The sequence below is a fragment of the Echinops telfairi genome, unplaced genomic scaffold (assembly GCF_000313985.2).
Source record: "Echinops telfairi isolate 266 unplaced genomic scaffold, ASM31398v2 ScPeMD7_7424;HRSCAF=8462, whole genome shotgun sequence".
NCBI lineage: Eukaryota > Metazoa > Chordata > Mammalia > Afrosoricida > Tenrecidae > Echinops > Echinops telfairi.
In genome coordinates, this window is record NW_022111324.1 from 14,361,825 (window position 1) to 14,389,414 (window position 27,590).

The 27,590-nt window shown below is 44.7% G+C and overlaps 1 protein-coding gene across 1 annotated transcript; it reads right to left on the reverse strand.

The window, feature by feature from the left end:
* Window positions 1-698: 698 nt before the first annotated feature.
* On the reverse strand, window positions 699-27,590 carry SERPINC1 (serpin family C member 1). Its single transcript, XM_045297840.1, has 7 exons — window positions 27,474-27,590; window positions 12,338-12,707; window positions 9,393-9,608; window positions 7,719-7,856; window positions 5,585-5,975; window positions 4,608-4,672; window positions 699-956 (listed from the first exon to the last, which is right to left on the reverse strand). Exons 1-7 carry the CDS (start codon window positions 27,515-27,517, stop codon window positions 780-782), a joined length of 1,401 nt encoding a protein of 466 aa, XP_045153775.1. The 5' UTR covers window positions 27,518-27,590; the 3' UTR covers window positions 699-779.

The window sequence follows — 27,590 nt, forward strand, 5'->3', positions numbered from 1 at the left end:
TTCTAAATGTTGGATTTGCTCTCGCCCTGATTTTGACAGGTGTCCTCAATCTCTCCTCCTGTAGCGGCTGCCCTGCCCCTGATGACAAGTCCTTGGTGGGGTTGCATGTCTCCCAGAGCCCCAGGAGCCCTTTTGTGTCGGGGGAGGGGGGAGGTCAGGAGGGCAGAGAATTGGGGTTTGGGGGAGGGAGGTTCAAAGAAAGAGTGAAGATATGGATTTATATGAACATATTTAAAGCAGTTTAGCAAAAGCTTTCTCTTTGAACAGCTTTAAGAACAATGTGAATGAAATCTTTAGCAACTTGGTTAGTAATCTGAAAAGTCTATTAATGTATACTTGAAAATCTGTTTGTATAAAAATGCATTTTTCTCTTTATTTTAACACTGTGTAAAAGAACATTATGCATGTGAATGGTTTGAGAATTAAATGGTTTAATACTCAATTTGGAGTGTATTCTGAGCCTAAAGACTGATGTGTTTGAAATGTGATAGGGTACTGAAAATTCACACGGGCCCTGCCCTTTCAACGTGCCTGTTGTCTTCCATAGTGAAGCACCAGGATATCTCCCACCCTCACTTTCTTGACCCAGATGTGTTCACTGGGTAGAAATCGACTGGGAACAACATTTTACAAAATGCCCTAATAATTCTTTCTTGGATTTTTAATTTTATTTTTCTCCAAGCAGCGTCCTTTCGTAATTGTGATAAGAGAGTAGCTTTATTTATTTTTACTTTTATTCGCAAACCGGAATAAGAAGAAGTGCAAAGAATAAGAACAGATTATTTAACATCAGGGTTAGCTACCCTGCCCATGAAGATAATAGTATTCAAAGCAACTTCCCTTATAAAAACTAGGAAGGGCCTGTTGGCCTTGAACGTCACCCTGTGAGGATTCAGCGAACGGCCAGCAATCCCGATGGTGGTACTGGCTGCTGCTTCACTGCCCTCCTCGTTTACCTGCCAGTCACATGGGAAACAAAACCACGTTAGCTACGCCCTAGTTCTTTCGAGACAGGAAAATCATCCACACCTGACAGTTCCCCAAAATGCTATTTGTTTTTAGATACACCGGGGTCAAGTTGGGTTCCTGCCAGGTCCCTACTCTTACTCCTTCATCGAGTGAACTGATGAAAGCACTTGTGTTGGAGAAATAAGTACGACGCCCGATTCAGATGACTCCAGAACTAGAAATCTGGACACACGTAAGGTTGCCACATTTCTGACTGGCACCATTGTGCATGGTATTAAAACCCTCCCCACAGCCCCTTCTCCCAAAAAATAATAATAATAAAGGAACCCTGGAGGGCACGGTAAGGTAAGCGGTCGTCAGCTAACCAAAAGGCGGGCAGTTCAAACTCACCAGACACTGTACAGGAGAAAGATGACACTGTTCCCATAAAGATTTACAGTTCATGGTACTACATGAGGATTGTTTTGTATCTGCCTCTGAATGGAAATGTACCTCAAACTCAGGACACCAAAGTTGAGGTAGTTTTACTCTTGAAATACCAGGATCCCAGGGATCACTCTTCCCAGCCAACCACTCAGGACCCTAGGGCCCATGAAAAGAGAAAAGCCCTCTCCCAGCCAACCACTCAGGACCCTAGGGCCCATGAAAAGAGAAAAGCCCTCTCCCAGCCAACCACTCAGGACCCTAGGGCCCATGAAAAGAGAAAAGCCCTCTGGCTGTGTGAGAGAAGGCTGTGTTTCTTGGAGTAACAGCCTTTAACAATTCTATTTTAATTAGACTAATAAACAGATCCACCATTAGGACTAGAGAGGGAGACCTTCAAAAACACTTTCCTTGGAGACCTAGAATCGGTACCATTCAGCTGTTCAGTGAAAACGCTTTCCATCTCTGAGGTTTGTGGAGCTGGGTAGACATGTTCTCCCTCTCCTACCCCACCCCACTTTTCCTGCTGCCTGCCTAGCTCCTGATTCTTTTAAGCCCAAGTATGTCAGCAGACTAGGTCTTTCACATGAGTAGAATTGTTTTTATTCAAACCAGGGCCTGGTGTAATTTATAAAGGCTTCCCGGGAACCAATCAATTGGGGTCTCAGAGATGGGGTTCACAAGATTTTTAAGGAAAGCAATTTTGTTTCAAGTTCTATAGAGGAATCATGGGTCATTGTTTAATGGATTTCAGTTGGCTAAAATGAGTTCAGACCTCTGCTGCACTCTAAATGCAACTCAAAGTCCTCAAGGTGATTTCTTGGGGTCCTTAGAAGGGCATATTCCATGATAGTTAAAACCCTGCATTTACGGTTTTAACACCCTGAAAACTCAACCTCCTTTGCATTATTCTTGAGTAATCTTTCAAATATCTCCATCTGGAAGGGAGTACTAGCGTTGCCCCATTTATTTCTAGGATGATTAATCCATTGGAGCATTCACAGAGCCTCTTGTTCTCATTACCTTGCAGAAGTCCTCAAACTATGGCCCGCGGGCCACATGCGGCCCACTGAGGACATTTATCCGGCCCGCCGGGTGTTTTTGCCACTGCTGCCTGTCCTGCTTAGGAGCTGACTCGTCCAGTGTGCATAGGAAATTGTTCATAGTTTTTTTTATAAACTATAGTCCGGCCCTCCAATGGTCTGAGGGCAGTGAACTGGCCTCCTGTTTTAAAAGTTTGAGGACCCCTGCCTTAGAGATTGTTGTTGACATCATTGTCCTACAAGTTATATCCCTACTTTGAAGGTTTGGCACCTACCTTACAGCCTTCTTATTTACACCCTGACATTATGTGACTTATCTAATTACAACATCTTTATAGGAAATGCATTCAACATGATTCGCTTCCATTTCTTTTCCCGTCACCCCACCAGGCCCAGGACTACACATTAGACTTGCTATTTTTTTTAATCTGTTCTACCATTGAGATTATGATTACAGTATCCTCTCAAGCTATAACCTTGTTTTCCAAACTATTGTACTTTTTGACCCTCCTTAATGTGTTCTCTTCCTGATCCTTGATCCCTCACTTTCCTCCTAACCTTGAATCTCCAACTGAGTTTAGACCCTGAATCTGTACTTCGGAGCTCCCTGTTCAGAAACCTTTCTCTTTGACTTTGACCACCTTTCCTCAGTTCTGCAGCCTTCTCTAACACTGACACATCTCACTGCCTCCGCTGCCTGGCTCTCCCCAATGAAGGATCTAGTCCAGTAGTTCTCAAATCCAGTTGTGCATCAGAATTCCCTGAGGAGCTTTGTGAATATAGAGATATTCAGGCCTCACCCAATACTCTCCAAGCATGTGTCAGGCTACTGAGATCACTAATGCTGGTGGGCCATATTCAACTGCTATCCAGTCGATTCCGACTCCTAGCGGCTTTATAGAACAGGATCCAACTGCCCCTATGGGGTTCCAAGACTTAACTCTTGATGGGTGTAGATAAGAGTGGCTGGTCAGTCCAAGCTGCTGACCTTCTGGTTAGCAGTTCGGCGTGTAGTCCAGTCTGGCACCAGGGCGCCCCCGCCATAGGAGTACCTAAGTTTGTATTTGTTTGAAAACCAGAAGTTCCAAAGGCTGTATTAGCCAGTATTCCAACCAAGGATTCCATGAGAATCAGTTGGGGGAACATTGGGTTCAATGATACTCAAAAGAGTTTTCTTCGATTTGCACAGCATGTATTGCTAATCTCCCAAGAAGAGGATATAGATGTATGTGACTACCTAATTTTTTTTGGTTTTCTGCAGTGTAGTAGAGTTCACTAGTTCTCTCAAACATACTTTGGGACAATGACACACTCCCCAACTGCCCATTATTCTCTCTTCAGCTATTACCATTAGGCACATGCCCCACTATTCAAGCTAAATTCTTCAAGGTAAAGTCACTTTCTAGGTACTTCCCATTAAAGCTTGTTCTGAGTTCTTAGGACTCCATACTCTTCTGGTTCTCCACCTCCACTAACTTGCTTCTCAGTGGCCCTTCCTAGCATCCTCTGCCATCAAATCGATTCCAACTCATAGTGACTCTGTAGGCTGGAGTAGAACTGCCCTGTGGTAGTTACATAATTTCACGTCAACCTGAAGATAAATAAAAGTGTAGGGTGGTATTCAATCTGTCAATGAGATTAGAGCTTGATGGTACCTCATTGTGGACGAGACTTTCTCGTTAGGAGGACCCTAGGAACCTCCTCTCCTCTCTACCTTCACCTTCCTGCTTGCTCACCCTCATAGCTGCCAGAGCCCTGGAGATGTTACCACTGCCATTGGATCCACACGACTTTGCACCCACCAACCTGTGATATTTCTGCGTTCTGCATCATTGCATGTGGCTGTGTGAGTCCGAAGAGGGACTTACGGACTAGTATCAGACTGACGGACTTAAGTTGGACTGGGATATGATTAATAATAAATAATCTCAATAATTCTTGATATAAAGCCCTTTAGTCAATCTGGCCTAACACACCCCTTTGGGTTTCTGGAGGCTGAAAAGACCACCAGATCGCCTCATCTTTCTCCTACAGAGTGACGAGTGGAGTCTAACTGCTGACTTGTCAGTTAGTAGCCCACTGCATAACCCACTACACTGCCAGGACTCAATTGAATAATGAAGTGGAGGAAGAAAGGCAGTAGAGGAAGAGAGCAAAGGAGGGTGTGCTTACCTCGAGAAATGCTTTATGGAATGCATCTGAGACATAGAGATCATTCCGGCCTTCCGCAACAATACCTGGAAGGAAGACCAGAGAAGGCTCCATGAAATGGGAGAAAGTTGGCTTCAACCCACAGACAGATAATTCACTTTTAATTAAAAGGTCTTTGGGGGGTTTTGGTGAACAATAGGAGGAAATCCTGGACCCTTACCTAATGTCACTCTCAAAATACGAACATGTGCTACAAATAATAAAGTACTTTGGACTGAAGTTCAGCCTGACTCTTGTGAGTTTATTCTCATGCTTCACCTGTTCTGGTGGAATTCTATGCTAGAGAAAAATTTACTCCATGTAGTTGGATTATCTTTCAACTCTTAAAATATAGTAACATTTTCCCCCATCCCTCCCCTCCAATATAGTAACATTTTTCAAACCTAGCCCATATTGAAAGGTAAGTTTAATTAACTATAAACTTTTTTAAAAGCTATTTTAATATATTTTTAAAGGATTGGACCCCAGAGGAACCAAACCAATGAAATATCATTACTGAAGTGTACCACAACTTGGTAAAGGTTGGATGTTTCTGTCCAAGTTTCCTAACGAACCCATGAGGACCCTTTGAAATTTAAATAGAGGGTAATTATTAAATGTCAGCTCTGCCTGTTTTGAGGTACCCACATGTCCCCAGCTCTTCATCTTATCTCTCTCTCTCCTCTGCATTCTAATTCCTTCTCGAATTTTCACCCGGCCCCATCTTCTCTCTGTTGGGCTGTGGAGATTCTTGAGCTACACCCTCCTCTCCCCACTTTTTACAAATGTCGAAACTGAGGCCTTGAGAGAAGAAATCCTCCTCCTGAACAGAAGAAGTATGGTTAGAATTCAGGTTTCCTGATGGAGTCATCTTTTCTTCTCATTCTCCTCCAACTCTTCCAGCCTTGCTCAGACCAGTTTGGGTGCAAAGATAGCAGGAATGCCCTTCTTTCACTAACCTGGGAGCTTGGCCTTTTCAGGACTGAACAGGTCCACTAAGCCCATGTCTTGCAGCCGCTCCTTCACACTGAAGCGGTCCTCGAGACGGAATCGGGGCATGTAGACCACCAGCATTGTCTCTTCTAGCTCATCCAGCCACTCCTGGAGCACTTCCGGGGTGAGTTCCTGCTCTACCTTGGCCAGGCTCTTCTCAGGCCTGGGCAGGATGAGCACCATGGTGATGTCCTCGCCCTTGAAGGGCAGCTCCAGCACCTGGGTGCCTTCTGCCACTCGTCGGAAGCGGAACTTGCCTTCCTGGTACATCAGAGATACTGAACTTGACTCCCCATTGGCCTTGTAGAACAACTCATTCCTTGTGTTCGCAGGGCTGAACTTGGACTTCCACAGGCCCTAGAAGAAGAGAACAGGTGGGAGAATTACAAACCAAGAACAAAAATATCTATGATGATGATGTTAGGTGCCATCGAGTCAGTTCCAACCCCTAGAGAACTTATGCACCACGGAACGTGACACACTGCCTGGTTCTGCACCATCCTCACGATTGCTCCTATGCTGTTCTATAGGGGAAGACATATGGACACAGAAAATCTTTACATTCTATTATTACATATGTATACCTATATATAGTAAGATGGGCAAGACCTAAAAGGATATATACAAAAAGATTAAGTGACTGTGTCAGAGTGATGAAATTGTAAGTGGGCGTTTATTTATATTTTTATGCTTCCCCCAGGTTTTCAGTGGTAACTTGTTTTTGTAATCAGAAATATAAAAACTGAAAATAAGAACAACTTTCAAGTCTCTTCCTGTGTTTAAATCTAATTGCCTTTGCTTTCTGCCTCCCATCAGCCTCCTCCCCAAGGGCCAACCTCCAAAGTGCCTCAGAAGAATAAAGGCCAAATACAGATGATAGTCCCAGGGGGGTCATCTAGAAGCTGACTTGCTGTTCAGCGTGGGAGGGACCCTGTGATATAAGTCAATCGAATTGGGCTGCTGGGGGTTACCAGTTCGAAAACCACCAGCGGCCCCAAAGGAAAGAGACAAAGCTTTCACTTCTAAAGATTTACAGTGTGGGAAACCCACAGAGGCAGCTCTACTCTGTTCTAGAGGTCGCTATGCTCACAATTGACTCAGTTCAGTGAGTGTGAAATTTCAGAGTTGAAATGATCATTTCTTGCTACTTTCTAGCTCTTTGATTTGGGGACAAATCATTTAACTACTCTAAGTATTAGTAGTTGAGCTATAAAACCAGGAGCCAGTAATAGCTAATACTTGTCAAACACTTACTCTGCGCCCACAGGAGAAAGATGAAGCTTTCTACTCCTGTGCAGAGGTCCAGTCTCAGACCCAACTTGGGGTGGGGGGGGGGAGGCTTACCCTGTGCTGTCGGATTACTGTGAGTCACAACGGACTAGATGACATGGCGTTTGGTTGGGTTTTACTATGAGCCAGGCACTGCTCTACGGATCTTGCAACAACTAATTCTGTCCTCCCAACAGTTATTTTTATCATGACCACTATTTTATAAATACAGAAAATGTGTCATAAGAAAAAAAAAGGCTCAGGTAGATTATCTCAAGTTCACAGGTCAAAAATGAAAGTCAGGATTTTATCAGATTTAATCAGAAGGATGCACGATCTGACTGGTGAAGGTGGAAGGATCAAGAGGACTAATAAATGCTGAAGTGTTCTGTAAGCTGTTAAGGGCAATACAAATTGTAAGGCAGCTTGTGTCATTCCTGGGGATCTGGAAACCCCAAGAGACAGCATGGTTAGGGACAGCAGTTATGGACTAAACACTTGGGGCCCGTGGAAAGGAAAAAGACAGAACATGTCCCAGGATGGACTAATGGGCCACACTTCCTCTGCTGTAAACTGCAGCCTTCCTGAGTGTCGATGTTTTGAGGGGTTGTTATTCCCACTCCCCTCTCCTTATCCTCCTTTCTAGAGTTGCTATAAAAGTGGCTCTAGATAACTGAGAAAACCTCAGGATTGTCAATAGCCTCTATCATTTTATTCTAAATGTCAAAGTAGAGTCAACCAGACTCAGAACTTGTCACATGTATACGAGAGTTTATACCATGCACACTTTGAAGCCAGGCATGCTGGGCGTCTCCAGGCCACTGTGAGTACCTTGAAGTAAATGGTGTTGACCAGCACCAGCACGGTGAACTCGTTGATGGCATCCTGAGGAATGACGTCGGTGATGCGCCCTTCAGTCTTGTTGGCTATCCAGTTGTTGATGGTCATCCTGGACTGCTCTGCATTTTCCTGAGGAAGACAGAAAACAGATCGAGCCACCGGTGCTGTTCAATCACATATCCGCGCAGCATTGCATTTTCCTCGTTGGCTCAGCCCTTGCCACACATTTCATTAAGAAGCCATCAATCTGTACACTAGTACAGTTAAGAGCTGGTAACACAGGGAATCCAGGACAGATGAACCCCTCAGGACCAGTGGCGAGAGTGGCGATACCGGGAGGGTAGAGGGAAGGTGAGGTAGAAAGGGGGAACCGATAACAAGGATCTACATATAACCCCCTCCCTGGAGGACAGACAACAAAAAAGTGGGTGAAGGAAGATATCAGACAGTGTAAAACACAACAAAATAACAATTTATAAATTATCGAGGGTTCATGAGGAGGGGTGAGGAGGGAGGGGAAAAATGAGCTGATAACAAGGGCTCAAGTAGAAAATGTTTTGAGAATGATGATGGCAATGAATGTACAAATGTGCTTGACACGATGGATGGATGTATGGATTGTGATAGGAGTTGTACGAGCCTCCAATAAAATGATTAAAAAAAAGAAGCCAACAACCTAGCCCAAACTGAGAAAACTCACAATAACTCGTATGAGTCTTTGCATATAGTTAATGAGTATATTAACAGAAGGAAAAGAAACAAAAGAGAAAGAAGAAATAAAGGAAAGAATAGAAGAAAGGAGAAAACAAGCTGAGAAAAAGACAAAGTATCTTCTCTGATTTTGGAAAACTGCAACTCACTGGAGATTTCCAAACACGTTCCATGAGAAGCTGATGGAGATGGAGGGGTAGAGGCCAGGTGGTCGGAAAAGCTTGGGAATGCTGACGGAATAAAGTCAGCGGGTGCCTTCATAGGACTTCTCAGAACACTTAATAGGTTTATACACTTTATGAATCTCCAAGAGGAGGCAGGAACATGCAGCGAACACCAATTGTATTTAATTGTGGTGGTTATTAAAATATGTATGGAGCTGGCATTCTGAGAATGCTCTGTAGAATATGTTTGAATTTGGTATGTGAAGTAAATATCAAACATTTTCAGAGCAGCCATTATAATCTAAGTAAGCCATGTTGTTGGCTGCTGTTAGGCTAGCTCCTACTGATGGCAGCCTGAAGAACAAGCCCAAGTCCTGGCTCAAGTGGGAAGAGAACGCTTTGAAAATGATGATGGCAGCATATGTGCAAATGTGCTTGACACACTGGATAAATGTATAGATTGTGATAGATGTAAGAACCCCCAATAAAAGTATTTCATTTTAAAAGAACAAGCCAAACCTTGCCTGGCTTGGTACATTTGAGTCCATTGTTAGGGCTGTCCTGTCCATGCATCTCAGAGATTTTCCTCCTTGTTGGTGATCCTCTACCAAATCTCAACCGTAGATACCATTGATTTCTCAGGTTTCAAACAAGAATCAGTAGCCCAGGGGCTGAGACTTGTAGTTCCCCTCTCTATCAGCCCTAGCATGGCTCTCCTCCGCCCTGCGTCTCTGCTTCCTCAGTCTCTGGTTCGAGAGGAAGAACTCTGAGATAAGAGATGACCACTCACCTTGAAGTCTAGGGGCTGGAGCTTGGCTCCATACACAGCTTCACTGAGGTCCTGGTAGGTTTCATTGAAGGTGAGTGATTTGTCTCCAAAAAGGCGGTTGGCAGCCACCAACTCAGAAGATTTGTTGGCTTTTCTGTAGAGTCGGCAGTTGAGTTTGGCAAAGAAGAAGTGGATCTGGTTAGATGTTTTCTCGGAGATGGTATCAAACTTAAACACCTAGAGAAGCCAAACCAAAATGGCAGTGAATTTGGGGGGCAGTCTGACTCACGGGGGTGCTGAATTCCATGGCAGTCACTATCTGACCTCCAGCCACCTCGGTTGTGAGCTCCTCCAAGCACCATGCCTGGCACAGCATAAAGGCTCACTTCGCTGATGGTTCTTTGAGTGGATAAATGAGGGGAAAAGAAAGAGCGGGATGCCATCTAAAACCCCTACAGGGCTCTTGTCCAACACTTGAGATGTTTCCTTGCTGCAATGGGGAAAGTGCTGTTGGTAGTTCTGGGAGAGGAAGCAAAGGGAGTCCCTTCTGAAACCACCTCCAGGCCAGCTACAGGGGTCAACTCTTCTCCAGGACTCTGGCTGGTCGGGATGAGAAAGAAGAGCTGTCCCGGCAGCAGAAGATTAAATAGGCCCAGAGTTTAGTGTGGAAAAGGACTTAAAAATCATCTATGCTAGCCATGGCCACCTGGAACTCACACCCCAGTCTCTCACCATCACTGCCACGAAGGAAACATGGGCGAAGTTGCTCTTTCCCTTTTGCCCCTCCCATCCCTCCTGTTCCTCTCCCCTCCCCCACACGCTCAGGCAAAAGTGCTCATTTTTACCTCCAGTTTGTAATTCCTCTAGGATGATGTCTTCCCAAAAACTTGTTGCTGAATTATTCCCTTTCATCTCATTCATACCCTACTTTTCCAACACATAGCATTTTGTTCATCTCTTCCACAGGAGAGGAAGACCTACAGAGCATGATTAACTTGGAAACAGTATTCCACTTTTGCCCTTTGTATAAGGAAGGGTCATCTCTCTTGTTGACAGAGGTATAGAGGATATGGAAGAGGTTTGAGACTACTGAAAGTTTCAGATGTCAATATAAAGTCTTATAAGAAGCTACAGTATAAAAAAAAAAAAAAGAAGCTACAGTTTATGTCGATGGGGAAAAAGATCTATGTACATATATTTATAGGTTTAGTATTAAGGAAGCAAATGGACATTGTGCCTCTACTCAAGTACTCCCTCAACATAAAACACTTTGTTCTAATAATCCAGCACTCTGAGATGCTCACCTTCCCGCTGAAGACAAAGTGGGTGCATAAGCAAATGTGAAGAAAGCTGATGATGCCTGGCTATCAAAAGATATAGCATCTGGGGTCTTAAAGGCTTGAAGATAAACAAGTGGCCATCTAACAAAAGCAAAAAAGCCCACATGGATGAAGCACACCAACCTGTGTGATCATGAGGTGTCGATGGGATCAGGTATCAGGCATCAAAAACCCAGAGCAAAAAATCATAATGTGAATGGGGGCAGGGGTGGGTGGGTGGAAGGGCAGAGTGGAGGCCCAAAGTCAATCTGTAAGCAATTGGACATCCCCTTACAGAAGGGCCATGGAAAGAAGAAGAGTCAGTCAGGGTGCAGGGTAGCACCGATGATACATGCAGCTTGCCTCTGGTTGTTTAATGCTTCCTCCTTCACACTATCATGACTCTAATTCTACCTTACAAATCTGGCTAGACCAGAGCATGTACATGGGTACAGATAAGAGCTGGAAACAGGGAATACAGGACAGATAAACTCCTTGGGACCAATATTGAGAGTAGCCATACCAGGAGGGGGAGGGGAAAGTTGGGGGAGAAAGGGGAAACCGATCACAATGACCTAACTATAACCCCCTTCCAGAGGGATGGACGACAAGTGGATAAAGGGAGACATTGGACAGTGCAAGACGTGAAAAAATAATAATTTATAAGTTCTCAAGGGTTAATGAGGAGGGGGTGGTGGAATGAGGAGCTGATACCAAGGGCTCAAGTAGAAAGAAAATGCTTTGAAAACGATGATGGCAGCAAAAGTACAAATGTGCTTGACACAATGATGGATTGTGATACGAGTCGTACGAGTCCCGATAAAATGATTTTTTTTTTTTAAATAGAAGAAGCTACAGCTTCTTTTTAGAGCAAAGACTTGGGCTAATCCATCCCAGAGGACTGAACAGAAGGGATGAGGTTCAGTGAACATCTGGCCACTAGAGCAGAGGCAAGCCCTCTGAGAGAGACCCAGTCCTATTCTGTACCATACTGAGCTATCGGGTGGGTGCAGTGCGGACATTATACCTCCTTGTTAATTATCTTTGCTTCCAAGATGTGACCTAACCTAAAGATGGCCAGCCAGGCACCCCAACCAAGGCAAGATTCGAAATCTGGTATTTCTATGGCATATTAAAATATCATAAAAAAGAAACTCACTGTCATCGAGTCGATTCCGACTCATAGCCACCTTCGAGGACAAGTAGCACAGACCGCCCCTGTGAGGTCCCAAGACGATAACTCCAGGAGAACAGAAAGCCCTGTCTTCCTCCTAAGGAGCAGCTGCTGATTTCAAACTGCTGACCTTTTGATTAGCAGCCCAGTGCATGACCACTGCACCATCCGCGCTCTTAAAGTATGATCAGGGACTAACTGAATCCATGGCTTTTCTTCTTATCTTGTTCCCTTCGTGTATTCCTATATAGATTCTTATGTTCTTCCCTCACTAAAAGGGAGAAACTAAGTCACTACTCTGAAATATTGGCACAATGCCTGGCACGGAGGAGATGTCGAATGAGTCAACGTATAAACGGCCAAGTGAACAAACATCTACCAATGAATAAACATCCCCAACGTAGGCCCCGGAATGAAGAAGGCTGAGAGGTGACCCCAGCACGGCGGCTGGGCAGAGGAGCCCCACACTGTACCTCCATCAGCTGCTTGAGGGTGTTGTCACAGGCACCCAGCTTAGTCATGGCAAACGCGGTGGAGATACTCAGGGGTGACAGGAAAATGTTGTCATTGTCATTCTTGGAGTCAGCCAGGTGCTTATACAAGGTAAAGGCAAACTGAGAGTTGGCCTTGGACAGTTCCCAGACCCGCCGGTTGGTGGCCTCGGGGATCTTCTGCTCTGGACCCGCCTCTTCCGCTGCCTTCTTCTCCGGGGAGCTGTAAACGCACACGGGGTTCACAGGAATGTCCCGGGGCTTGGCCGTGCAGATGTCCCCCACGGGGCTCCAGCGGCTGGCTGCACAGGCCCAGACACCAGCCAGGAACAAGGAGAGGAGACAGAGCTTCCTGCAGAGAGAGGATGCAGAGTTCAGGGGGCCAGAACATGAACACAATGCAAACCCATTACCATTGGGTCCTTTCCAACCCCGAGGGACCCTCCAGGACCAGGTAGAGCCGCCCCCAGAGGTTGCCACGGCTGCAACTGTGGGAAGCAGATGGTCGTATTGTTCTCCGGGGAGGCGGAGTCAGTTCACCAGCCTTTCGGTTAGCAACCTAGTGTTGAACCCCAGGCTCTGCTCTGAACCGAGTCCCAGGGCCCCACCCCAAATCCAGACTCACTGCCAGCAAGTGGATTCCCACCCAGAGCGACTTTATAGGACAAAGTAGAACGGCCCCTGTGGCTTTCTGAGACCGTGACTCCTAACACGAGTGGAAAGCCTCATCTCTCTCGTGGAGTGGCTGGTGGCTTTCAACTTCTGACTGCCGTTAGCAGGCTGACCTGTAACCTCCACACCAGCAGGGCTCCTTTTTTTTTTTTAACATTTTATTAGGGGCTCATACAACTGTTATCCCAATCCATACACACATCAATTGTGTAAAGCGTATTTGTACATCATTTCTCAAAACATTTTCTCTCCATTTAAAACCCCGACATTAGGTCCTCATTTCCCCCCTCCCTCCCCGCTCCCCCCTCCCACATGAGCCCTTGATAGTTTATAAATGGGTATTTTGTCATATCTTGCCCTGTCCGACTTCTCCCTTCATCCACTTTTCGGTTGTCTGTCCCCCAGGGAGGAGGTCACACACAGTTCCATGTAATCGGTTCCCTCTTTCCTACCCATTCTCCCTTTACCCTCCCTGTTTTGCCACTCACACCACTGGTCCTGTAGGGCTCATCCGTCCCAGATTCCCTGTATTTTCAGTTCCTATCTGTACCAGTGTACCTCCTCTGGTCTAGCCAGTCTTGCAAGATAGAATTCGAGTCATGGTAGTGGGAGCAGGGAGGAAACCTTTAGGAACTAGAGGCATGTTGTATTTCTCATCATTGTTACATCGCACCCTGACTGGCTCATCTCCTCCCCGAGACCCCTCACCAGCAGGGCTCCTTACTAGGGCCCTAGAAGGAGTCTAATCCTGGACGCCTTGCAAGTAACTCTTACCACTTGTTTGGACATAATCGTATTGGAATTAGAATACACTACTACTAATCAACAGCTAGCTGTTGAACATTTTGTGTGTCCACAGCCACGTGCTGGAGGAGTGGTGGAGAACTAAAGAATGCAAAGTTCCAGTGTGCTGAGCCAGAATAGGTACACGTGAAAAATTGACAGGGAACCTTAGTGACCCGACACAGAAAGCCTTCCCCTAGAACAGGTGCCATGAATTTTTTGGTTTGGGGGTGTTTTTTTTGTTTTTAAATCATGACTTTATTGTTTTTGATACATAAGTAATACATATGAATCACAGGAGAATCAGAAACTAAAGAGCAGCAATAGTTGAAAGATATTCTCTGCAATCCACCCTTTAGTAATATTGTTGTTGGGTGCCATCGAGTCAGTTCCGACCCAGATGGACCGTGTGCACAACAGAGTGAAACACTGCGTGGTCCTGTGCCGTCCTCACAACTGTTCGTGCCTGAGCCCATGTTGCGGCCACCGTGTCAGCCCACCTCACGGAGGGCCTGCCTCTCTTGCTCTGCTCCTCTCCTTCACGGAGCACGGCGCTGTCCTTCTCCGAGGACGGGGCTCTCCTGACGTGCCCAAAACACGTGAGACAAAATCTTGCCATGAATTTGAACTTTTAGTGTCAAGGTCGTATCCTTTCACCGTATTGATTCAGTCTGTGCTGAGCAACTAGTCAGAGGAGCTGGACTCCTGAAGAAGAGCGCAGCATTGGGATTCGGAAAAGGCTTATTAGTAACCTGTGATATGCAGGCGACACAATCTTGCATGCTGAAAGGGAGGAGGATTTGCTCATGAAAATCAGAGACTACAGTCTTCAGTATGAATTACAACAACTCAGTGTAAAGTAAACAAAACTCCTACAACTGGACCAATAGACAACATCATCATAAACAGAGAAAACATTGAAGTTGACAGGATTTCACATTACTTGGTCCACAATCAGTAGTCAAGAAATAAAAGGATGTATTGTGTTGGGCACATCTGTTGCCAAAGACCACTTTAAAGTGTTGGAAAGCAAGGATGTCACTTTGAGAACTGAGGTGCGCCTGAACCAAGACAGTATTTTCAGTCACCTCATGTGCAAGTGGAAGTTGAAAAATGAATAAGGAAGACCAAAGAAGGATATATGTATTTGAAGTCTGGTGTTGGTGACGAATATTCAAAGTACCAACGCTGCCAGAAGGACAGATTTGTCTTGGGAGAAGTACAGCCAGAATGCTCCTTAGAAGCACGGATGGAAAGAGTTCATCACACGTACTTTGCATATGGTTTCAGGAGAGACCAGGCCCTGGAAAAGGCCATCATGCTTAGTAAAGTAGAAGGTCGGCGAAAAAGAGGAAGCCCGTCAAGAAGGTGAACTGACCCGGCGGCTGCAATATAACAACAGTCATGACGGCGGCACAGAGCTGGGCGGGGCTTTATTCTGTTCTGCATCTGTTGTCAGGGGCATAGGGTCCATTCGGACCATAGCAAACCTGTGCACAACAGGAAAAACACTGCCCTGCCCTGTGCCGTCCTCACAACTGCTCTTATTCTTGAGCCCCTTGGGGCAGCTACAGTGTCAATCCATTTCCTTGAGGGCCTGCCCTGCCTTCATTGCTATACTTCCAAGACAGATGAGTTTGTCTTTCAGCAGTCCATGGTCCTTTGAATATTCTTCTCCAGCTCCACAATTTAAAGGCATTGATGCTTCTTCAGTCTTCTTTATTCAGTGTCCAACTTTCCTATGCGTATGAGGCACTTGAAAATACCATGGCTTGGGTCAGGTGCACTATAGTCCTCAAAGAAACATCCTTGCTTTTCAATGCTCTAAAAAGGTCTCGTGTAGCAGATTCACCTAATGCAACACATCTTTTGATCTCTTGGCTGCTGCTTCCATGAACACTGATTGTGGATCCAAGCAAGACAAAATTCTTGACAACTTCAATCTTTTCTCCCTTTACCATGATGTTAACTATTGGTCCACTTGTGAGGATTCGGGTCTTCTGAGTTGTAATCCATACTGAAAGCTGCAGTCCTTGATCTCCACCAGCAAGGGCTTCAAATCCACCGCACTTTCAGCAAGGAAGGTTGTGGCATTTACATACCTCAGGTTGTTAATAAGCCTTCTTCTGACACTGATGCCACGTTCTACTTCACATAAGGCGGCTGCTCTGGCGATGTGCTCAGCATACAGATTGAATAAGTATGGTGAGAGGATATAACCCTATCACATATCTTTCTTGATTTTAGACCATGCAACATTCACTTGTTCTGTTTGCATAACTCTCTCTTAATCCATGTACACGTTCCACATGAGTACAATGAAGTTTCTGGAATTCTTGCTCTTTTCAAGGCTCTCCATAGTTTGTCCTGGTCCAAACAGTCAAATGCCTTGGCATAATGAAACACAGTAAACCTCTTGCTGAGAGTCTCTGTTTTCAGTCAAGATCCAGGTGACATCAGCAGTGACATCCCTTGTTCCATGTCCTCTTCTGAATCTGGCCTGAATCTCTCGCCGCTCCCTGTCAATGTAGTCCTGTAACCATTATTGGATGATCTTCAGCAACATTTTACTGGCATGTGATAGCAATGATATTATTGTTCTATAGTTTGAACATTCTGAAAATATGAATCTCTTCCAGTCAATTGACCAGGTCTTTCAAATTTCCTGGCATAGATGAGTGAGTACTTCCAGGGTATCATCAGCTTATTGAAATATTTCCATTGGTATTCAGTCAATCCCTGGAGCCTTGTTTTTGGCTAATGGTTTCAGTGCCTCTTGAACTTCTTCTTTAGCACCATTGGTTCTTGCTCACGTGCTGCCTCCTGAAAGGACGGACTGTCGACTAGTTTTTACGGCACAGCCGTGTTGGGCTTTCTTTCCATCTTCCTTTGGTGCTTCCTGCATAATTTACTATTTTGCCAATAGATGGTTTCAACATTGCAACTCAACGCTTGAGGTTTTTCTGGAGTTCTTTGTTTCGGCTATGCTGGCAGGTTCTTCCCTTTTGGTTTTCGAATCCTAGGTCTTTGTGTATTTCGTTATAATATTTGGCTTTGTCTTCTTGAACTGCCCTTGGAAATTTCCTGTTCAGTTCTTTGACTTCATTTCTTCCATTTGCTTTAGCTACTTTACGATGAAGTGCAAGTTTTAGAGTCTCTTATAACAACAACTTTAACCTTTTCTTTATTTCCTGTATTTTTAATGGCTTTCTGCTTTCTTCATGAATGATGTTCTTGATGTCCTCCGACAGCTCATTAGGTCTTCTATCATTAGTGTTCCTGAAATGTTCTTGAAATTCAGGTGGTTTAGACTCAAAGTCATGTTTGGGTTTGATTTGTTTGAATTTTCTATTACTTTATCCTGAGCATACACATGAGCAACTGATGGTGTCTTCGCCAGTGGGCCCTGGCCTGGGTTTAGCTGCTGATCTTGAGCCTCTGCAGCAGCTCTCCCACAGACGTCATCGATTTGATTTCTTTTCTATTCCAGCTGGGGAAGTCCACGTGTGGCCTTTTCCGTTGTTGGAAAAAGGTGTTTGCTATGAACAAGTCATTGGTTTTGAAAAATTCTATGAAGTGCTCTCCAGTGACATAGCCTCCAGCATCACAAGCCCACACGCCACTACAGTCCAACAAACTGACAGACAAGTGGTGGCTTCTTTTCACAGAGCTGCTTTCAGTGGGAACTGACTCGGCTGGCACTTCACAAGAGCCTCCTAAACTGTGAGCAAATAAGTTTTTGTTTGTTACGGCCACATCTATCTATTTAGCTTAGAAAAAACCTAGAGAGTCACTGTGAGTGGGAAATTCAAAGGCATCGAACGTCAACAAGAAGAAGGAACAAAGGGGGCAGAGAGACCATCAGTGCACAGGAAACCCCCGGACGCCTCGTTCTAGCTTGCACGGAGCTTCAGACCAGTCCTTGGCTGGACAGCTCACCCGGATGGCCTTCAGATTCCCTAGAGAAGCCTGGCGACACTGGCAATTCTCACTCATAGCGTCATCCAACTCAGTCAATGTGATCCTCAGCCTAAGAGTCCTGCCAGAGCTCTTCTTCTTTTTTTTGTAGGATGAACACATGCCTAGGATTTTATTCACTTCATTAATGAGGGAATCAGTGAGATGACGAAGTTGGTTCAAAAGAGAATATGGGGAACAGAGATTAATACAATCAGCTACTCAAAGAAAGGCTAAATGAATTTATCTGCTTATTAGATACCAAATCGTTTACTAGCCTGGAGTGAACTAATCCCTTTAGTTGTTTGTTTCTTTGTTTTCAACAGATTTATTGGTATATAATTCACATGTCATAAAATTCAATAGTTCATTCATAGCTAGATTTCTTCCTCTTAGCCTGCTCATTCAGAAGGCTGGTTATTGCCACTTTGTTGTTCATACCTCTCTGTCTCTCCCTTTCTCTCTCTGTTTGTTTGTTGCCTGGCAATTTTAACACCTTTCACATTAATGTCTGTGCCTCCAGTATCACCCCCAGAAGAAAGACAAGACTTTCTTCTCCTGCAAACATGTATAGTCTAGGAACTGCGCAGGGACAGTTCTACCCTGTCTGAGTAGAGCTCGTCTCTTATGCTGGCTCTGAGGCTTTACTGGCTCAATGACAGTGAGTTTGGTGGTTTTTGGTTTTCTTTTTAGCCTCACCCCATTCTAGTCCATCCTTCTGTTTTCAGTTGAGAGTGATGTATCTAAAATGCAAGGCCAGTCACATTATTTCCCTGGTGAATGTTCTCCACAGTCCCCAAGGGTCTACAGAACACAGCCCAAAGTTTTAGAATGACATTCAAGACCACTTATGCCCGCCCTAGTTAACTTTTCAACCTTAACTCTTCTGCCTTATGATGGCTAAGGTTATGTGCCAATGTGGCTAGGCCATGATTTTCAGTGATTGAGAACCACTGAATTAAGTGGTGGCCTATACTAAATTACAACTCAATCTATATTTCAGAGAACCACTGAATTAAGTGGTGGCCTATACTAAATTACAACTCAATCTATATTTCAGAGAACCAACCAAATAAACTATTCCTTGAATTATTATTATCATCCCCCACCCTTATTTTAGAGAAATTGGTATAAGAGTGGATTTATCAGGTGGGACTCAAAGACCTGCTCATGGAGTACTCTAGGACACACCTTTCACCACACGATAAAGAACAACTTTGTGAATGGGGGTACCAGAACACTGGAGAGCTAATATGATTGCTATTTTATGTAAGTCAAACTGGATTGTGGACACTACCTTAATTGACTAGACCCCATGGTGGTAGGGGCCAACTGGTGGCTCTGAATGACCAAAGATGAGGTGGGCACAATCCCCATAATGGACAGCAGAGTTGAAGCATTCATCAGAATAGTCTGAGTCATATGAACTATAACATTGGTTACATAGTCATAGTGTGCCTTGGAGTGAAATAGATGGGAAAGCTATTGAATATTTAACTTGATGTGTACAAGCAGGAGCATTCTAGGTCAAGTGAACAGCAATCTAACTCAAACCCCCCAACTAGCCACAGTCCCTCAATCAATTCCCAGACTTGAATAATTTTGTAGACTCACAACCCTTGAAAGAAGGGGAGTCCCATTTCCTTTGAAGAAGGACTCCCCTCTCACACCTCCAAAATGTTATACTGTTAATCCTCCTAGCCTTCCCCAAAGAGATATATGGCCTTTTACAAGAGTGACTCTACACTGGGGGGAAAGGAGAGGGGATGACTGAACGCTGCCTCTCAATTGATACAAATTCCAGGAAACTCTTAAGCTTAAAAAAAAATTTATTGGGGACTCTTACAGCTCTTATAACATTCTATACATCAGTTGTATCAAGCTTATCTGTATACATGTTGCCATCATCCTTTCCAACTTGAGCCCTTGGTATTTCCCATCCCACCCCCTCGTAAATCCTTGATCAATTATATATTGTTATTATTTCTTGTCTTACACTGTCCGTTGGCTCTCCTCACCCACATTTCTGTTATTCATCCCCTTTGGGGAGGGAGGGTGCTATATATCCAAACTTGTGATGGGTTCCCCGTTTCTCCTCCTTTCTCCTCCCTGACCATCCCCCCACCCTCATGATATCACTACTCCCACCACTGTTCCTGAGGGTTTTATCTGTCTTGAATTCCATGTATCAAGAGCTCTTATCTGTACTAACATGTGTTCCATCTAGCCAGATTTGTAAGGTAGAACTGGATCATGGTAGTGGGGGCGGGCGGGGGAAGCATTCAAGAACTAGAGGCATGATGTGTGATTCGTCGGTGCTATACTTCGTTGAATCATCCTTCCTTATAACCCTTCTGTGGGGGGATATCTTCGGTTCTTCACTCCAATCCCCCTCGTTTGCATCGACATAGTTGTTTGTTTTGGATTTTTTGATACCTGATACCTAATCCCTTCGACACCTCATGATCACACAGGCTGGTGTGCTTCTGCCATGTGGGCTTATTTTCTGCCCTGCTAATGGCTGCTTGTTTAACTTCAAGCCTTTAAGACCCCAGATGCTATATCTTTTGGTAGTCAGGGACCATCCGCTCTCTTCACCACATTTGCTTATACACCCATTTTGTTTTCAACAGTGTAGGGAAGGTGAGTATCAAAGAGTGCTGGGTTATCAGAACAAAGTTATCTTGTGTTAAAGGAGGCTTTGAGTAGAGGCCCAAAGTCTGTCTGCTATCTTAATACTTATCATATATATATATGCGCATTGGCCTTTATCCATTTCATTATAAATTAATATATTTACATATATACATGCCTATAACTATACCTCTATAAATAGCTTTTGTCTCCTATTTCTTTCCTCTATTTCCTTTCACCTTCCTCCTGTCCCACTATCATGCTCACCCTCCATTTGGCTCTCAGTAATTCCTCTCGGATACATTGCATTTGATTAAACCCCACCAGGCATTATACACCCTCCTCACCATCAATTTTAGATCTGTTGTGAAATCCAAAGCTTTTGAAGGCATACCAGTCAGTGTGGGAGGGAGCGGATGGAGGTAAAACTATTAATGGAGTGTTATCTCAGACTTGTCTCACAATGGGTCCCCGATCCTATCCTGTACTAATTCTCCCAGTTCCGGAATGTATAATTGGAAGAGACGTACTCAGCAACTGACAGATTGGATCCCTGAGATGTGCAATAAGAGCTATTTTGGTAAGAAAAGCCAAGTGGGTGCCATTAGAACTGCCTTTACCTAAGAAGATAGTAAACCGAAAGCAACACCACATTCATTCATGGACTGATGGTTGTAAAGTGATTGTGCCACCAGTAAGGATTGGAAGGATGCAGGGATGGTGACTGCCATCACACACCCACTACAATCAGGTTGATTCCAATTTGTGGCAACCCTGTAAGACAGGTTCCAATGGCCTCTATGGGTTTCTGAAGCTAAACATGTTTATGGATGTAGAATGCATAATTTTTCTCCCGATTCGCATCTCACCCATCCCCATTCAAGTAACCAATTTAACTTATGAGGAAAAAAACAAGTTTTATAGAGTGACAGTGAATTATTGTAAAATTAACCAGGAAATCTTAATCCCAAAGGAAGGAATGTTTCCGTCAGGAAACAACACTGACTCCATTGAAGCTGGAAGTTAAGGATGACTCCATGCCACTTTGGGCCCCTAATGCCTTTGAATAAATGGGCAAAAAATGAACCACTACATTGACTGGAGTTATTGATGCTAATTTTCCATGGGAAATAAGACTACCGTTCTATAAATGTACTACCATTGAGTGGATACCAACTCAGGGACCCAATAGGACCTTTCGTTTTGTAAAATACGTAGTTTTTTTTCCCTCAAAGGTGTAACTCTTTATGGGAGCAGCAAAACTGTCTTTTTCCCCTCCGAGTTTTGGCTGGTGATTTCAAACTGCTGACCTTGTGGTTAGCCGCCCAACATGTAACCCACGCACTACTGGGGTTCCTTTGACATTATATAGTGGAGGTAAGAAAACTATCTCTGGAATGGTGGCCTTTAGACTGTCTCTTAGTAACTTCATATCTTGTGATTTGGAAGTCAATGGAAAACCACAACCCAATTCCAACATGGCTACTGGTCCAGGCCTTTCAGAAATAAAAGATTGTTCCACCAGGCAAAGATTTCGACCAGTTGAGATGCTTGCGGGAGTGGGGTGGGGTGGGTGGGTGGGGTAAAAAGGATATGGAATAGGTGGTGAACAAGGTAGTTCTAAATACCAGCTACAAGTACAGACTAGTTGCAAAACCAAGAACTGTAGCTTTTCATTCAGTATTTTGATTTTTGTTTAGTTTTGTTATACAGGTCTGTGTGTGCGCGTATATATACTCAGATATAAAGAGGCATCAAGCTATGGAGGACAGTGGGAGCCCAAAATCCATCTGCAGAGTATCTAGTCAGTTTAAGCCTCTGATAGATCCCCTCTAGCAAGGAACTCGAACAGCTTTACTATCAGCCAGAGATGATTGTCAATTTGATTATGGGGATGAACCGTGGTATAATAGGATACTTGGTCAGTTGACTTCCCTCTTGAGCCAACCAGAATTTGCTCTAGGCTCAAGTATTTCTCTCTTGTTCCACGAAAGACATTTCTTCCCTGACTTTTTAAATATTGATGCTGGTCTTTTCTTTTTCACTTGTTAATTTCTATCTTTATATTATGATTTCTTTCTTCTTGGGTTTGGTTGTTTGTGTTTTTTATTGATTCTGTTGGGTGTTCCAGTCTGGGAAGCCCAGGAGTGGATGCAGAGGGACAGTAACTGAAGCAGTGGTTTATCAGGGACGTAGGGGTGGGGCGAGGGGTGGGGAGGGTGAAGGGATTTGAGGAGCAAACAATGCATGAAGAGGGGGAGGGAACATTAGAACTGTGATGATGTATATACAACTCTTTTTAAAAGCTCTTTAACTAGGAAAGTGTATGATATGTAAATGCAATATCGTATCGAGGGAACAAAAAAAGAAATAAAAAAGAAACCAAACTTGACCAATGGTTATCATGGGTGAAGGAGGAAGAGTTTTTGCTGGGCAGCATGGAATTTATGTGAATGGTGGTGTAATCATCTGGAAAAGGATATCAATCATGGCTGTGCACATGAAGAGCATAATCCGTGGCACTGGATTACACAGGTAGAAGTTGTTGAATCGGAGAATGTATTGGATATATTTTTGCCACAATTAAAAATAATTACATGAATAACAATGCGTACAACAAAGAAGAAAATGTTCTAGAATCGATTATGCAACTCTCGATATGATTGAATTATTGAATTGCATGACATGTGGATGAAGTGCCAATAAAACTGTAAACATAATTTGTAAATGAATGAATTAACTGAGGGCCTTCAAAAAGTTGACGTTATCTTTCCAGTTCATTTGTCCAGGAAGAATTTTAAGACCCTCAGATGTTTTGCTGGGTTTGCTTCTCCAAAGGACCCGGCCACGACCTGCCTCGCCCTGTGTTCTTGCCATGAGCTTGTTGAGGCTCTATGAGTATGTACTGTTTCTCCCTTCTGCACCTCTGCTCGTGTGCCTTGACCTGGAAGACTCCTTTCACCGGCATGTTGGCGAACACCGTTCAATGGATAAGACTCCGGTGTGAGCTCCTGATAAAGTCTTCCGAAGCTGACCTCCCTAGCCTTGCAGGGTAGCACTGGACATTCTGGCAGGGCAGCACTGCTTTGCATAGCTGGGCCAGATGGAAGGGCAGTGTTATCTTTGGGGCCTTGGCCACAGCACTGACACCTTAAATACTTGTTGAATCACTGAATTAGGAAAAGCCCTGAGATGGGCAAGTATGTGGGAAAGAAGGTCGATTCGCTCCACAGATGGGATCGATGGACAATGAGTTTGGTTTGGTTTTTTTTTTTTTTTTTTGAGTTTGGTTTGGTTTTTATGGACCTGAAGACCTAAGGAGGAAGTTTACACCTGGTGGTGTAGTGGTTACTCATTGAGCAGCTGCTAACCTCAAGGTCAGCAGTTCGGAACCACCAGCCAGCTCTGCTGGAGCAAGAGGAGGCTTTCTACTCTCATAAAGTCTCAGAAACCCACAAGGGCAGTTCTAGCATATCCTATAGGGTGGCCCTCTGCCATCGAGTCAGTTCTGACTCACAGCAATCCTATAGGGCAGAGAGGAACTGCCCCTGTGAGTTTCTGAGACGGAACTGTTTACGGGAGTGGAAAGCCTGGTCGTTCTCCTACAGAGGGTTGCTATGCATGATTCAGAATGGACTCCGTGGCAGCGAGTTTAAGGAGGACGTTTGTTGAAAGGCTTGAGAGTAACGAGGAACTGGAGAAGCAGAAGGGGTGGGGCCCCAAGGGGTTTACAAAGAGGATCTAGCTGAAGAGGTGGTGCAGATAACTGAAATGGCAATGCTGACCCCGGTACAGGGGCAAGACAACTGTCAAGGGGGCGATCAGGAAACCCTACGTGAATTTTGAGTCTGCTTAAAACATTTGTTAAATTACTGACTTGTGGAGTAGTCCATTGCTTTTGACAGGATGCTCAAGAATCAGATTCAACCCACTTAACTTTGACTGCAAAGTGACAAGAACTTTTAGAGAGAGCCACCATGGGTCATGTCGTCTTAAACTTCATGAGGCAAAGGGAGAGACAATAGGCTGGGGTCAGGAATACATTCCAGACTTGAGAGCTAAAGATAGATCCTGCCCCAGCCAGACACCGCCAGAACAAGATTGATCCCAGAAGGAAACAGAGGAGACAGACATGTACACTGATGAGGCCACACAAGACATCCGTGGCTGTGTCCGTTTTCAAAGGTCACAAGTCAAAAGATACATATCGAACTCTGGCCCAGATCCAAGAGAGGCGGGCCCAGATCCAAGAGAGGCGAGCTACAGGGGCTGCGATCAGCAGATGCTGAGACCACGAGGAAGGTGCAAAGCAGTTAGAAGGCAGGGACACATCCACTCTTTGCAGAGATGGTGCAAAGTTAACCAAAGCTTTGTTTCATCATCAAATCAACAAGGCTGGAACAAACCTTGGAAGTTAAGAAAGTGAAGGTCAAAAATCAGATGCAAACCCCATTTTCTCTGTGTTGCTTTGTGCCTGGCACACACCTGTCACCTTCGCCTACAGTTACTTCTCAGACCAAACAAAGGAGGAAGATGTGACTAGCTTTATCTTAAATTAATGAGGAACCTGCCCTATAGAAGCTAGTGATGTTGCCCCAAATCAGTCAGCTGCAATGCTGGTCTAGTGATCTGTTAGCCCCACTGTGCAGTGCCCAACTACCTGGATGTTTTTAAAGGGACTATCTAGAGAAAATGTAATTGCGAGTGTCAAAATAACAGGAAATATATTACCTTAGTGGTGTAAGAGAAATTTGAGCACCTGAGAGGCACAAAGGACTGAAAACAAGAACATTTCAAAAAGGGGAAAATATTGCTGCCAATAAACCACATGAGGGTCCAAATTAATCCTGTCATCAAGAAAATCAAAAGATTATTTTAAAAATGGTTTATATAGAATATATATATTTTAAAGAATATGATTACTAGCCATTAACACAAATTCATTGGAGATATAACAAGCTAATCTCACCTTTTCATTTTACTTTATGATTTTAATCACATCTTTTTAAAAACAACTTATTTAGATCAGCAAACTAAGAGGATTGGGACATTCCATAGCATGCACCGAGAAGTAAAGGCTCTCGTCTTATCTTTGCGGGCAAGGCATGGACATGTAAGCTGGCTAGTAACACCATTAGATAGATATGTGTCTCCCCAGGGACTGAAGAACTTCAACTTGGAGAGAAGACTCTAGGAACATGCCGGTGGGTTTTTACTCATGCTCCTTCTAATTATTATTCAGCATTATGATGGGATACCTATCAAATCCTCAGGGGGGGGGGATGAGTTAATAAGACTAATGACAATGCTAAAGTTAAAAATGATTGCTGGATCCTGAAGAAGGAAATCGAAGGATCCTTGGTTGCAGAGTGGTTATGCATTGGACTGTGATCTGCAAGGTCAGCAGTTCAAAACCACCAGCCACTCCAAGGGAGAAAGACATGGCTTTCTACTCCTGTAAATAGTTACAGACCCAGAAACTCACAGGGGCAGTACCCTATCCTATAGAGTCACTATGAGCCGACATTGACTTAGGCAGTGAGTTTGGCTTGGATTTTTGGAAGAAGAAAATAAAAGAACAATGTCCAAGATAATGTGTAACAGAGGTAAATTGATTGATTGTACTAGTAACAAATGAAGATATTTGGCTCAGTATGTGGAACAAAGTCTGGACCCATCACCAGTTCAACATGAAGCAATGGTGTGTTCTGGTTTCCAGAAACACCAGAGGGAGTCTTCTTGGCCCTGAGTGTGTCCAGTGTCCAGACTAAAAGAAGGAATCCTCGTCCTTGAACCTGACTCTTCTCAGGCCGATCCCATCAGAAGTGTTGCACCAGGCCTGGACAGTGGCCAGAGGAGGACCCTGGTGAGGCAGCGCATGGCTGGGGTAAGCAGGTAGGAAACCCGCGGAGGAAGAAGGGAAAGGCAGACTTTGATCCAACATTTGGAGGAATTTTCTGGCCACTTGGAATGTACTTGGTTGCAGTGAGTCTTGTTCAGTTTATAAGCAAGAAAAAATGAAATAGGCCTCTGGTGAGACCGGGAGTTTCTGTCCCCAGAAATGCATGAAGAGAAGCCAGTCAAATCTTCATGAGTGCATACAGGAAGGGGAGTATACAGCTTCTGAGTCTTCGGAGGCATCTGCTGGGCAAGCAGCCTGCTTGGGAGCTGGGGGCACCAAGGGGTCCTTGTTCTCCGACTGCCCTTCCGCCAGCACAGGTCCAGAGAGGGAGGTGGCGGCACCACGGGCAATGTATAAAGAAATATGAGGAGGCTTCAAAAGGCTCATGGACATTTTTCATCTTTTAATTCCATTTTTCCGTGAACTTTCTGAAGCCCCCTTGTACAAAGCAGAGAGAGAGAGAACCCTACTTTTAATCCCACTTTTCTCCTCTTACCGATCTTGCTGGCCTTCTCGTTCCTATTTTGTTCCTTGGCCACCACTGGAAATACAAGTGAAGGCCAAGACTGCCCCTGTGGGCTGTGTTCTGCCCAAAGAAAATCCCAAACGGGCAAGCCCCAGCCTCACTTGTAGCCTCCCCTGACGACCCAGATCAAGAAGGGAGTGTGTGTGTGTGTGTGTGTGCACGCTGTGGATAGAGGGGGGGTTTCATGGGGAGGAAAGGAAACCAAGCTGGGGCCTGTAGTCAAAGGACGCTGAGACCTTGGAGACAGATGGTGGCAAACAGAGCGGAAGACAGAGAGAGTTTTTAGGCCCCCTGCCTCCGTACATTAAAGGTGCCTCTGCAGATGTGTGGCAAGCCCTGGGGAACACTCGGTGGAGTTTCCCTCGACTACTGTGAGGGCTGGCGCTCAAAGCAGCACCTGAACACAAGAGCAGGCATCCCCCTTGTTTCTCGACCAAAGAGCCTAAGGTGTGGTTTAGGAAGGGCTTTACTCTAGCAGAGGCTTGGAAGCAGGGAGGGAGTTTCTAATGACATCTTCCCAACAGGTCTTGGTAACCACCACAGAGAGGCTCGGAGCTCCTTGAAGGTGTCCAAGGCCATCCGCATGAGCCCTTCAGGACGAGGGACCCAGCGAAGACATGCAAAAGAAAGCTTGCTCCCCTTACCGTGTCCCAGCAGCTTCAGTTCTCTCTCCATTCGAAAACATCATGGTGAATCTTCTCCAGAGCTGAGCGAGTGGAGATAGTGTGTCCTGAGGCAATCCTTCTGAAAACTGGTCATTT